Here is a 12876-nt window from a genome sequence, read left to right as displayed (position 1 = left end):
GCACTGTGGCATCATGTGATAAAAATGTGTGAAGGAGTAATCAATGGAACCAAGATTCTAGCAGAAATCAAAAGATCTCAATCAAGGGACAAAGACCAGACAGGAAGAGTTTCATCAATTTTGAGAGTTGCTGCAGATTTGAACTGAGGATAGAAAAACAAATAGACTGACATCATAATCATTAAATATCTCCTGCTTATAAAGCTGGGGTAAAAAAGATAAATAACAACTGGATTCTGTCATTCAATACTCAAACGTGACAATCCCAAACCTGAAATTTAGTATATGGTAGAAAAATTTAAACCATGACTACAAATAATAAGTTGTTGTCACCTAAGTCCAAAATTAAATCAAACAATAGGCCCCATCTTTATCAAGCTTGTGTCATGATATTGCAGAGAAATTTGTAACAAAAAAAAAAAAACAACAGAAATATGCATAGATAAGGATAAAAACAGAATACCCCTCACCTCCGGAGGAATGGTATGAAAAATACAGTTAATGATAATCAAATATGAGCTAACAGATATGTTACCAAGGAGACCACACCGACTTCAATTATTTGCAGGTATTTCATGCATTTCAACACTGCTGTGCTGGAAACATATTAATTTTGGCAGTTTGTAAATTTCACAAAAAATGATTAACCTTAAATAGCGTTCAAAATCAATTTTGTGAGTGATGTTTTTGAGTTTTGTGTCAACCACAATAATAGCAATAATTAGTACGTGAAAATTAATATGTTCTACAGTATTTTCATAAGTTCAAACTATTTTTTTTAAATAAAGTTTCACGTATGATGTATCAATTTTTAATATTAACTATATTCATGCTTCAGAGATTACAGGAAATAAAAGTAACCCATAGATATTCACACTTTTATTTTACAAGCTGTTATTAACTAACTACCCAAAATACATTAAAATATGTCAAAAACTGACCAATTGATATGAATTCAAACCAGGCATCTAAAAGAGGCCAATATGGCATCATAACTTCCGGTCGTTTGACACAACCATTTTGAGTTAGAATTGGATTTCATGAACTTTGATCACCAGGACTAAAAGCTGCAGAAACACAAAACAAATCTTCCATTTTATACAAAAAGGATATTTAAGACTGAATAATGCAAATAAACCTACATGTTCTTAGTAAAACACGATAACAACTGTTCTATAAATCATCTAGTTGAGTTGGTTAATAAAATTGTCAATAAATATGTAATTTCATATTGGCACTATTAAAGGTTTCGATCAATCATATTGGCCCACGGCAATGCCTCGGGACCAATACGACCGCCTCGACCAATATGACAGACCTCAAACCTATGACAGGGCCAATATGAAATTACATATTTATTAACATATATTATTTTACTTTTACTGAGATTTCATGAAAATAACTAAAAATATAAAGGCATGAACATTTGGTATCAGTTTTTTTTTGCTAGGCGTACTGTCAAAGGCAAAGTCTTGTTTTAAAAAGATGCATTAAAAAACATTGTTTTGGCTCTTCTTGATTTATATGATATTTCTTTAATGTATACCACTCAATCAACACGGCATAGTTCGTAAAAATACCTCAAATTGAGTTCTTCGTCAATATCAAATTTTGAACAATCAGACTGCTTAAAATCAAAGATCAGAGGAAAAACTTGAGAAGTGAAGCATTTCTTCTAAAACCTGTCCAAGATTTATATTCTATCGTTAATTCTTACCAGAAAAATATACTTGATAATGGACGAGCCTAGACTCCACAGCCATTATGTAGAAGTCCCTCCCCATTTTTCACTCAACTTACTTTTTTCTGAACAAGATTGTGTCTATCCTCCATATCTTTCCTGTCCTGTGTGGCTTTGATTCTTAGCTCGTCAACCTATCAATTATAATGTCCAACATTATAAAAAGATGTTAACGTTCAATATACTGTGAAAGTACTATTGTTTGTGGGGTACCAATTTTCATGGATTTCGTGGATAAGATAAACCACAAAATATGGTTCCCAATGAAAAGGATTATTTACTTTAAATTGTATAACAGGATTATCAAAACCACGAATTCAATAATCCACGAACTTTTACTTTTCCCCTAAACCACAAAAATCGATACCCACGAATATAAGTACTTTCCCAGTAATCTGATTCTTTATTTCCGTTTTAAAGAGGGAGTCAGACCTTTATGAATTAATTCTTAGGTGTGTGTTAATTGTGTAATATTTTATCTACAGTGGCCAGGTTTAGAAGGGGGAGGGTTGTGATCACGCCGAAGTACTTTAACCCAGCCACATATTTTGTGCCATCTCAAGTCAGGAATTTCTGGTCTTTATGTGTCTTGATTCATTCTCACTTTTAAGTTTCATTTATACTGTGTGAGTCTATGAGGGCAACTATTTCGCTGTAGTCTTGTATAATGATGTTTTTGGACCATCTGCAGCCTGCCTGAGGTTGCGAGGGTTTTCTTGTTGTTCACTGAAGACCCATGAGCCTAGAGATGACATTTCTCATCCTGGTGGGGTTGTTGACTCTTTGGCATATTCACCATATCCATTCTCATTATAAATTAACTCATAACTTCAAGCATTCATGTATTCCAATTTTTATTTTTTTCATGGTGTAAGTAAACAAAGAACTGTATGGTACAACATTTCTGTTTGCATTCCATTTAAATCTGATATTTTTTTACTGACTAATGACCCTTGGATTTGGTCTTTTTCTCCTGAAATTTTTAATTGTCTGGTAAATTTCAACTCCCCTATGTTTTTTTTTCTGATTTTACATACTTACACAATTGCATAAAGAATATATTCACTGGAAAACCTTTTTATCCCCTGATTTTCATGTGATTTCACACAAGCCCTTGTTAAAAACAACCATACTTAAATATACTATACCCTTCACTGATGTCTAAATAAATTAGGGTGATTTTTTGGAAATGTATGCCTGTCAATCATTTACCAGAATTGAACAAATAAATCTTTTGATAGAGTTGATTTGAAAATTATAATGACAAGTCAATTTCACAAGGAAGTCACATGAACTGCATGTAAAGTTCCATTTATATGATTTGTTTTTTGTCTTTTTGGTTACATGTACATACAATGACACTTTTTTTCTGTAACATCAAATTCTTACCAATTCTTATTCATGGAAATTACATACACATAGTATCAACCAATGAAAATTATTTTTACATCTAGCATAGGAGTGATACATTATAACTACAACAACTTACTTGAGATGTAATATTCTTCATATCTGGTTCAAATTCCTTAAACAAATCATGTCCTTGATGGAAATATGTGTTGTAGGCATGCATAAATGATAACATCTGAAAACAGAGAAATTAAATACTATTGAAATTGAAAAGATTGTTTGTATCCCCCACTGATTTTGATCAAATTAAATTTAATGTGTTGTACAAGGATTCTAGTATAATTATGAAAGACAGGGCAAATGGACAGAGGATTTGGTTTCATAAAGGATATCAGTTTACAAAGTTAAAATAGACAAGGTACAATTAGAAGGGTTGTGGTCCCCTTCTAGTCTGAATTTCTAGCTTTATATAGACATGATAGCAACAAAAGAATTTTTACAAGATCTTGTTCAGTTAAAATTAGTTAAAATCTCAATAATCTAAAAATTCGTTTTTAGAAATACATGTATAAAATCTATTCTATATACATGTATGCAGCCATCTTCTCTTAGCATATCAATCAAAGGGAAATAACTCTAATTATAAACTTACAGTTTCTAAAATATCAAATCGTTTCTTTGAGTGAAGTACATTAATCTGAAAAAAAAGCATAATCATGAAACTTTATACAGGAAAAACATGTTTCCTAAAATAGTAAATAGCCCTAAGGAATGTACTTTCTTATGGCTTTGTTCATTTAGCTCAAGTTTTATATTTCTTTTCATTTTTATGAAGGAAGTTTTATACATGTACATGTGTATCAAATTTCATGAATTTTGAAATTTTCTCTGTTCATTGAAGTTTTCACATGAACAACTGTATTTTCATTGCAAGTAAAGGCTCACCTGAGAATCATGCAAAAAAAAGAAAATGTTTATATATTAAAATTCTGGGTCAATTTCCTTAACAGCATAAATATTTTTCACAAAGTCTGCTTTTATTTTGTGATAGCAATACAGACATTTCAACCCTTCCATATTTGTGGGAGGAAACTTTTGCAATTTAACAAAATAATAAAAAAACAATATTCAACAAAACAGTCAAATGTTAGATGACTATTCAAAAATATTTTTTTATAGACTCTTAGCTAAACAGTCAATCCAGTAGCTGTAGTCATCAAAACCTGCAATGAAATCCCTATACACAATCAAGTCGCTGTGTTACTCAGTTGAAAAAAAAAAGACTGTAATGAAAAGGATGTGACAAACAGATGGATTGACAAGGGTAAAATATTGGTACACCCCCCTCTTTTAGAGGGGAAATATAATTAACCAACTCTTACCTGAAAGACATAGTCAAGAGAAGCATGAGCAAAGCAGGATCTTTTAGCGGTCAGAATATTCTTAGCTTCTTCACACTCAGACACTTTATTTTTAGGCACATTAGCATTACGGCTTAGAGCAGAGTCCAAATCATCACTTATCTTTTCAAAATCCTTTCTAGCATCTTTGACTTTCCTAATGTCACTGAAACACAACAAATGTTCATTTAACGCAATAATCACAGCATTTTAAATTATTAGTTAATGTTCATATTTTGTATGAAATTAAAGCTACCGAATAATTCTTATCAAACCAACTGGGAAGATGGAAAACATGGACAAGAAACATCCTAAATGTTAAGTTACTTTCTATCAACACCCTGATTGTAACAACAAAAATTCCCCAGTTAAAAAAAACAACAAAATTTTGCATCCTTACCACATACCAAGTTTCAAAAAATTCTGTTCAGAAAAGTTTTGATGACAAAAAGCAGACTGACAAACTGACAGGCGGACAGACATGTAAAAAGATATTATACCCTCAGCAACAAATTGTGTGAAGTATTACAACACATTGCCACCTGATAAATATTCATGTACATCAAGATCATAGCAGCTTCAATTTAGCAAAAAAAAACAAAAAAAAAAAAGCAAATGAAAAACAAATAAATAATCAAAAATATATTACCACAAAAAACCTGAGTCAACAGTAGTATGGGTCCACTTTATGCCAAAAAACTGGCACCAGTAGTATGGGTTCAGTTTATGTCAAAAAAACTGGCACCAGTAGTATGGGTCCAGTTTATGCCAAAAAAACTGGCACCAGTAGTATGGGTTCAGTTTATGCCAAAAAAACTGGCACCATTAGTATGGGTCCAGTTTATGCCCAAAAACTGAGTCAACAGTAGTATGGGTCCAGTTTATGTAAAAAAAAACCAAGTCAACAGTAGTATGGATCCAGTTTATGCCCAAAAAAACTGAGTCAACAGTAGTATGGGTCCAGTTTATGCCAAAAAAACTTTGTCAACAGTAGTATGGGTCCAGTTTATGCCAAACAAACTGAGTCAACAGTAGTCAGGGTTCAGTTTATACCAAAAAACTAAGTCAACAATAGTATGGATCCAGTTTATGCCAAAAAACTGGCACCAGTAGTATGGGTCCAGTTTATGCCAAAAAAACTGGCACCAGTAGAATAGGTCCAGTTTATGCCAAAAAACTGGCACCAGTAGTATAAACAGAAAGGAGTGGAGAATAGATTTGAATTGTTCATAAATTTAGTCATGGTATCATGCTTGTGTCAAAAGAGACATTTTCATAATTTAGCTGGTATGAAAACCAAATTAATCTTAAATTGTATGGGCATGTTCATAAACTTATCTTGACAAAATGTACAAAGTTTCTTTAGAAATAAACTATTTTTTCAGCATTTTTACTTTTATAAGTAAATAAAATTTCCTGAAATTTCATTAGTCCTAAATTTTTTTTTTACTAAATTAGGGCAAAAGGTAGGTGGCTTAACGTTCACAATGATGATCTGTAAAACAACTCATAGAAATTTATAGGGGGAAACACCAGGATCTCTTTGCATGTACTTTTTTAGTTAAGTCACATTGTACTTTACGGCAAAATGAATTGAACTGATACCACTATCAATGAAAATCAAGGCAAACTTCTACAAGCTCCCGAACAGCATCTGACATTCATAATTCACTCAGAAAATGCAAGATTCTTGCAAAGTTGAAAAAAGGTGGACGATTTTATGTGACATTATCCTATTGTCAAATGTATGATTTGAATAATGCCTAAAAATTTCGAAAGGCCTGTCTGCAGCAGATAGTAAAAGAGAAAGCGAACATCTGCTGCTGCGTGGAGACTGTAACTTTTGGTGATAAAAACCCTTAGTGGAATTCTGCAATACATGTAAGTATTAATGCATGTCCTTATTTATTAACTACATGTATGTGATCTTAACGACTTTCTTTCAAGTCTGAATATGTAAAATGTAGAGCCTTAGATCATCATAACTGACAAATATTCAAGAATGAAAGACTGTGTCTAAAAGATCACACAGGTGTTTAAGGGGTAAACACCGTAATATAGTACTGGTAGGGCAGAATAACATCTAAAAAAAAACTGTTCAAATACTAAGAAGCTTCCTCAAGTTTGTATTGAAAGTGGTTTCAGTTCAATTCAAATTGCAATAAAACCAGCTACATGTACCTGTATGTACTTGATAAACAATTCTCCAACCTCAAATTTGCAGCACCATACAAGACAATCAAAAAGTGAAAGTATAATCCAAGTAAAGCAACAATCCTCTCAGTAAATAGTACAGATTATTCCTCAGTGAGGAAAAAAAATAAAACACTGAAAAAAATATTTCCCTATTTCAGTTTCCTTTTTTCACAAGTGTTTTTAGATGTAAGATTTGTACAGAAAACAAACATATAATTACTACTAATCTAAATACAGGATCCTGTTAATCCTTATATAAGTAGCAATATTTATATACATCAGACAAGAGGGGATACATGTATGTCAAGCCCACAAATTTCACATCACAGCTACAGACCACATAACAAATCATAGGTTGTAATATAGTTGTTGTACTTTTGAGACAAAAACTATTTAGATTGTGTATTAAATTAGCACTTTGCATTATATATACAGTACATTCTATAATCTAATGATATCTATATGGACTTCTGCACATTCACTAAATATTGGCATTCTTCCAAACTGAGCAAGGCCTGTCAGTATTTCAGCTAGGGAAATGCAACAATTTTCAGTGACATAAATTGAATACTTTCCTATAAAAATTCTTAAAGAGTTAAAATTATTACATGCTCAGAATTTAGAACAAAGTGTCTGGTGTAAATTCATACTTTTTTATGAACTTCTGGATATTCTGGCAAACAGATCTATTAGCCTGGTCCATCAGTATCTGAAAAAAATAAACAAATAAAAAGAACTTCAAATGAGGGACATTTCTCATGATGACATCACACATTTTTTCTTTAAAATATCATTCATGAAGAACTGTAAACATATTAATTTTTGCGGCAGCTAATTTTCCCGGTTTCTGAAAAGTCAACATGTTTGCGGGTATTAGTTTTTGCGGTTTTCAAGGTTAAAGAAAATAAAGTTTTTCAATAGTCTCGCCAGTGTGCGATTCCTCTTTTGATCAGCTATTTCACCGTTAATATTCCAATAAATTAATGACAGCCATTAATATGACATTGACAAGTCCACATATATAGTTTCCTATGGCCATTTTAATCTAACGGTGTATATTTATTCTTCTAAAACCAAAAAGAACTCATTGAACTGCCCAAGCCGTAGCTAATTGCAGGGATTATTTTAACGGTATTATTAGGTGTATTTAATGGTAACCTTTTATCGGTGATTACCTGTGGTGTGTGTTTGACACTTACATTTTGTTCTTTGATGTGACAGGTACTCTATGGCCAAATCATAATGAAAACAAGATCATGGTTTTACCGTATATGTTTTTATAATAGACTTAGTATAAATTCATACTTGATTGCATTGAATGATACAACCCTTACACAAAATGATGTTTCTATTCAGAATTGTGGAAACCAGGATTATAATCGTCAAAGAATTTGGTAATGTGAAGATATTTTTGCGTTCTTGAAGCAACCGTAAAAACAGCAAAAATTAGTACACCACGAAAATTAATATGTTTAAGTATATACTACTTCAGTTTCTGACAGAAAAGATAGCACTTTTTTTTACCTTAGTTGACCATTCTAGTATACCTTGTAAAAAAACAAAAGTTTTCATGTTCTATAGATACCAGACCTGGGTTTCATATAAAAATCTGTTGAGAACTTCCTCAAATATTTCCTCAACTGAAATTTTGACCAATCAGATTGCTTGAAATTGGACATTTGAGGAAAAACTCAAGGATTTGAGAAAAAATTCAACTTTGAACTGGGCAAAGGTTGCCAATTTAAAACAAGTTTTATTTGTATTTTTTCCCACTTTCTATAACTTATTTGTTTTCTTTGCACTGTTCTGGTCACTTGGTTTTGCTTTCACTGAAAAGTTAAGCATTTACCTTGGGGAAGTTCTAGCTGAATCTACTCAGAAAATAGCATAAAAGGGTCTACTGGGATTGTTTCTGATGGGTAGTAAATGAATTTGGTAAATTCCAGTAATAAATTTTATGTTACGCTGTTACAAAGAGCATACCTTATTCTTATAATGATCTGTACTTATAAATGTATAGAAAACTTACTGTAAAATAGTTCAGGAGTTCAGACAATTCTCTTGCAAACTTCGACAGACAGTTCTGAAAAATAGGTAAAATATGTACACCATGGAATATCCATTTAGATACTAGTACAAAACTAAGTAAAAAAAACATGAAGTTGCACATGTCGTTGTGCTAAGCATGACCCCACTTGTATAGGAAGTTGATATTGTGCAGCAACAAAAATCACTAACAATATATGAACAATCTATATGAAGCTACATACCAAATTTGAAATCAATCCATCCACTGGGATGATTTTTTTGACAATATTCATAAAGTGGAAAGTCACAAAATCCCACAAAACATATGACATCCAAAATCATCAAAAATGGCTTACAGCATATGCCCTATCTATTTAAAGCTATACATCAAATTAAAATCAATTCATTCATTGTGATCAGAGATTTTTTTGACAAAAATTTCTCTATCACTTCATATAGTGAAAAGTGGCAAAATCCCACAAAACATAAAGTTGATATCCATAAGCACCAAAAATCATGACTTATAATGTATACCCTATCTATATGAAGCTATACCTCAAATTCGAAATAAATCCATTCATTAGTCACTGAGATTATTGTGACAAAATTCAGATAGCCAAAGGAACCAACAGAATAATGAACAGATAAAGTGATTCCAACATACTACCCATTCACTGAGTTGGGGTATAACAATATATCTACTTCACATGTAATAAGTACGAATTTTATATAAAAAAATACCCAGCACATTTGATCATAATATGAAGATATAAAGCACAGATGATTATGTAAAAATAGAGACAAATATACAAATTCCAGGCACATATACATAACTAGGAATACAAATCGAAGATATAAATCTGCTAATTCATAGACACAACAAAATCACTGACTTTATAATAGAACCACATGAGTACATAAATAACCTATTTATATTCAGTTTAGAAGACAGATTTCTCTAACCTGAGGTAAACTTTTAATTCTGTGAAGTAAATTTAACTGCAATTTTTTTTTAGAATTAAAATGGATATTGATAAACAGAACAATTACACATAATAACTATTTTCGTATTGAAATCAGCCCTCTGGACTCATCTAGTAATTCAACATATTTTCAGTATATGTATCAATATCAAAAAGGTAACTACCGTTCTACTGAATATCACATTTAATTCATTACAGCGAATAATATAGTAAAATTCAAGGAAAACAGTTGGATCTTCCTGAGACTGAATGACCATTACCTGATGATTTATCTTAGGTAGTTAAATGGGCAACTAACAACCTTATATCATTTCATAGGTATTCCAATCAATGTTTCATAGAAAGTTAAAATCTCTTCATTAATTGTTCAGTTAAATACCTAAGGAAGTTCATAATATGATTGTCATTTAATCAAGGGAAGACAAATCATACTCCTTGAAGTTAACTATATTATTTACTGTAATTGTTTTAAAGAGAATTGAAGGTGAAATGGTTAGCATGCTTAATTGCAGGCAGCTGAGTTGGTGGTGCACAAAGAGTACGAATAAAATATTGATGCCTGGTAAAGATAAGCTACTGTAAACTGCAATTGTCACACCGTATTTTTTCACAGTTTCTGCTATGTCTGCTTTTGTGCAGTTTTTAATTTGTGATCTTCAATCAAATTGTACTGTAATGTTCTGTGAAGAAAATATTTGCAACGGCTTAATTATCATGTTCAAATCTTGGTGTGAAAATAGTAAAGATAAAACTGCTGCGAATATTTCACGGTTTACAGTATAACAAAGTGTAGTTCATAAAGGTTTAAGGAGGAGGACACACCCACTCCATAGTTAGGTATATAATTTAATGTACATGTATATTGTTAAACCAGAATAAAGGTCTAGAACTTATCAATAGATAGAAAAGGAAAGTTCAAATTAATTTTTCATGCATATTATACCTAAAACAGTTTAAAACAAATGCACAAAAATATGGACACAAGATTTATTATCATAATTAAAAATGCTTTTACATGGATGACAAGATAAATAATATCATGCAGATCTGAGAAAGCTACACCAAAAATATGAAATAATTGTCCTATTAAGTGTCAGTATCTGTAAGAATCAGGCAGTGGCTGAAATCTGGTAGAAAATAACCCACCACTTTGATAGTGTAATTTGACTACTCATACCATCTGAACCAAGGCATGATTTCATATATCATTATTGTAAAATGAGTAATAATTCCATTGAAATGACCTGAAAATGAATATTTTAGGGGCAAATAAATCTATAAAAACCTCACTAACCACTTCTGGGTCAAACGGCCACTCCCCTATGTAGTACAAAAAACACACTGAACCTAGACATATGCATTGTATGTGCATTATATGTGTGTATTATGATTAAAAGTAGTCAAAATAAAGCTGAGAATGTGTACTTTAAAATCATATATGTAATTAACTACAAACATGTATGAATATTATTTACATGTGTGAGTAATTTGCCTCAACGCTGTCAGTTAGCAGGAAAGGTAAAAATATGGATTTTCAGTATTATTTATTCAAGTAAATATTGTGAAGAATTTCTACAATCATTGTACCATTAGCATAATGATTTTGGAAGCTTTATTTCCCAAGCTTCACAACGGTATGCAACTTTAAGATGTCATTTGTCCTGGGAATTCACAGTGAAACTTTGAAAATTACTTTTTTAACATGTAAAGTAATGGAAACATTAGAAGTGGTTAGTGAGACCCTAACAAACTAATGAAAAATTTCTGAGTATTTCCAATTGTGCTGAGATCAAGTACTTTTAATGTCAAATAAAGAAAATTTCCTTGAATGACATTACATTTTCAGGTAGGTTTTTATGGTGCATACATGTATCTCTGATTTTTTAAGTTTGCCTGATTCTTCAGAACACTTGTACTTAAGTATCATCACCATTTGCAATTTTAACATACAAAATGATTGAGAAAACTTCATACTAAGTCAATCAAAAAGGGTTAAAATGGGTTTATAATAATAAGAAGCTGAAAAAAATAAAACCAGCCACGGAATAAAATTTTTTAAAAATAAACTGGAATGGAATCAGGATGCAGTATACTCACTGAAACTTTCGTGTCATCCTATATTTACATACATCAAGTATATGTGAATTAGTAATTGTTGAAATAAATTCTCTCTAGGAATAAGGGCATCCTGCTTATCATGTGAAAATTTGCCTGTTATTTGAAAACGGATAGGGATCTTGCTTGACTCAACTTAAAATTACATAGTTGCACATGTTGTCTTACTAGGTATAACCCCACTTATACAGGAAGTTGATATTACAGAGCAACCAAAATTGCTTACTACATACATATATACCCGATCAAAATAAAGCCACATACATGTACCAAATTTAAAAGCAATTCATCTAACAGGAGACGAGATAATTGCAAAGAAAATAAGATGGACAAAATGACAGAAGGATGAGCTTACAGATGGGAAAGGTGATTCCACTATACCACCTACTTATTGTGCGGTAGGAAAATTTCTTGGTTAACAGGTACTCCCTTATCTCCTATAATGGTGCTTGTTATTTATTTTCATCACTGTTTTAATAAAAATTTAAAAAAAAGAAAACCTCCCTCTTAGGTTTTTTTTTTTTTTTGGACAATCTTTAAAGTACCTCCCTCTCCCACTGCAATTTCATAAAAATGTCCAGAGAAAAAAAAAAAGAACTTTGAATGGCCTATAATTGTGAGATAATAGGGAACATTTCAAAATATCAATAGAAACAAGATGGCGGATAAACAATACATTCAATGCAAAATTCTCGTAGGAAAAATAAATTTTGAATTTTTTCAATCTCGGAGGTAAGAACGAAAAATAATTGTAAGGGAATCGTAGTACAGAACGACATGAATAAAATGGCAAGTTTTTGAAAGGAACCGTCGAGTAATTACAAAAATAAACGCAAAAAAACGCAAACAATCTGAGGTGACTTGGAGTATAAGTAGGCATCAAGTTTGATACAAATGCATTGAAGGTTGTTTATCATAGAATGTTCACTGATGAAAGGACTATAACTATATCCCTGGCAACATATAATTCTTATCTAATTATTGTAACAACAGAATAAGTAATTGGAGAGGGTGAATATTTTGAATCATGAGAGCCAAAGAGTGAATAAATCTTGATAATAAC

General features: G+C 31.5%; 1 protein-coding gene across 5 annotated transcripts in view; it reads right to left on the bottom strand.

Annotated features, from left to right (window-relative positions):
• Window positions 1–12876, bottom strand: part of LOC148601004 (arf-GAP with coiled-coil, ANK repeat and PH domain-containing protein 2-like) — a 79370-nt gene that overhangs the window by 43371 nt on the left and 23123 nt on the right. For 3 of the 5 annotated variants that reach the window (XM_088555435.1, XM_088555436.1, XM_088555439.1), the window contains exons 5-11: window positions 11796–11813; window positions 8717–8770; window positions 7338–7396; window positions 4474–4657; window positions 3744–3788; window positions 3231–3326; window positions 1801–1875 (exon numbers count right to left, since the gene is read on the bottom strand). In XM_088555435.1, the coding sequence (XP_088411561.1) occupies window positions 1801–1875; window positions 3231–3326; window positions 3744–3788; window positions 4474–4657; window positions 7338–7396; window positions 8717–8770; window positions 11796–11813 (531 nt within the window). The remainder of the gene's footprint in view (window positions 1–1800; window positions 1876–3230; window positions 3327–3743; window positions 3789–4473; window positions 4658–7337; window positions 7397–8716; window positions 8771–11795; window positions 11814–12876) is intronic. The other 2 variants (XM_088555438.1, XM_088555440.1) reach the window with 1 other exon arrangement.

Source organism: Perna viridis, chromosome 12 (genome assembly GCF_037379345.1).
Source record: "Perna viridis isolate PV_CMFRI_1.1 ecotype Kerala chromosome 12, ASM3737934v1, whole genome shotgun sequence".
In the NCBI taxonomy this organism is placed as follows: Eukaryota; Metazoa; Mollusca; class Bivalvia; order Mytilida; family Mytilidae; genus Perna; species Perna viridis.
Note: the sequence above shows the minus strand (reverse complement) of the source record. Positions and strands in the feature narration are given on the sequence as shown.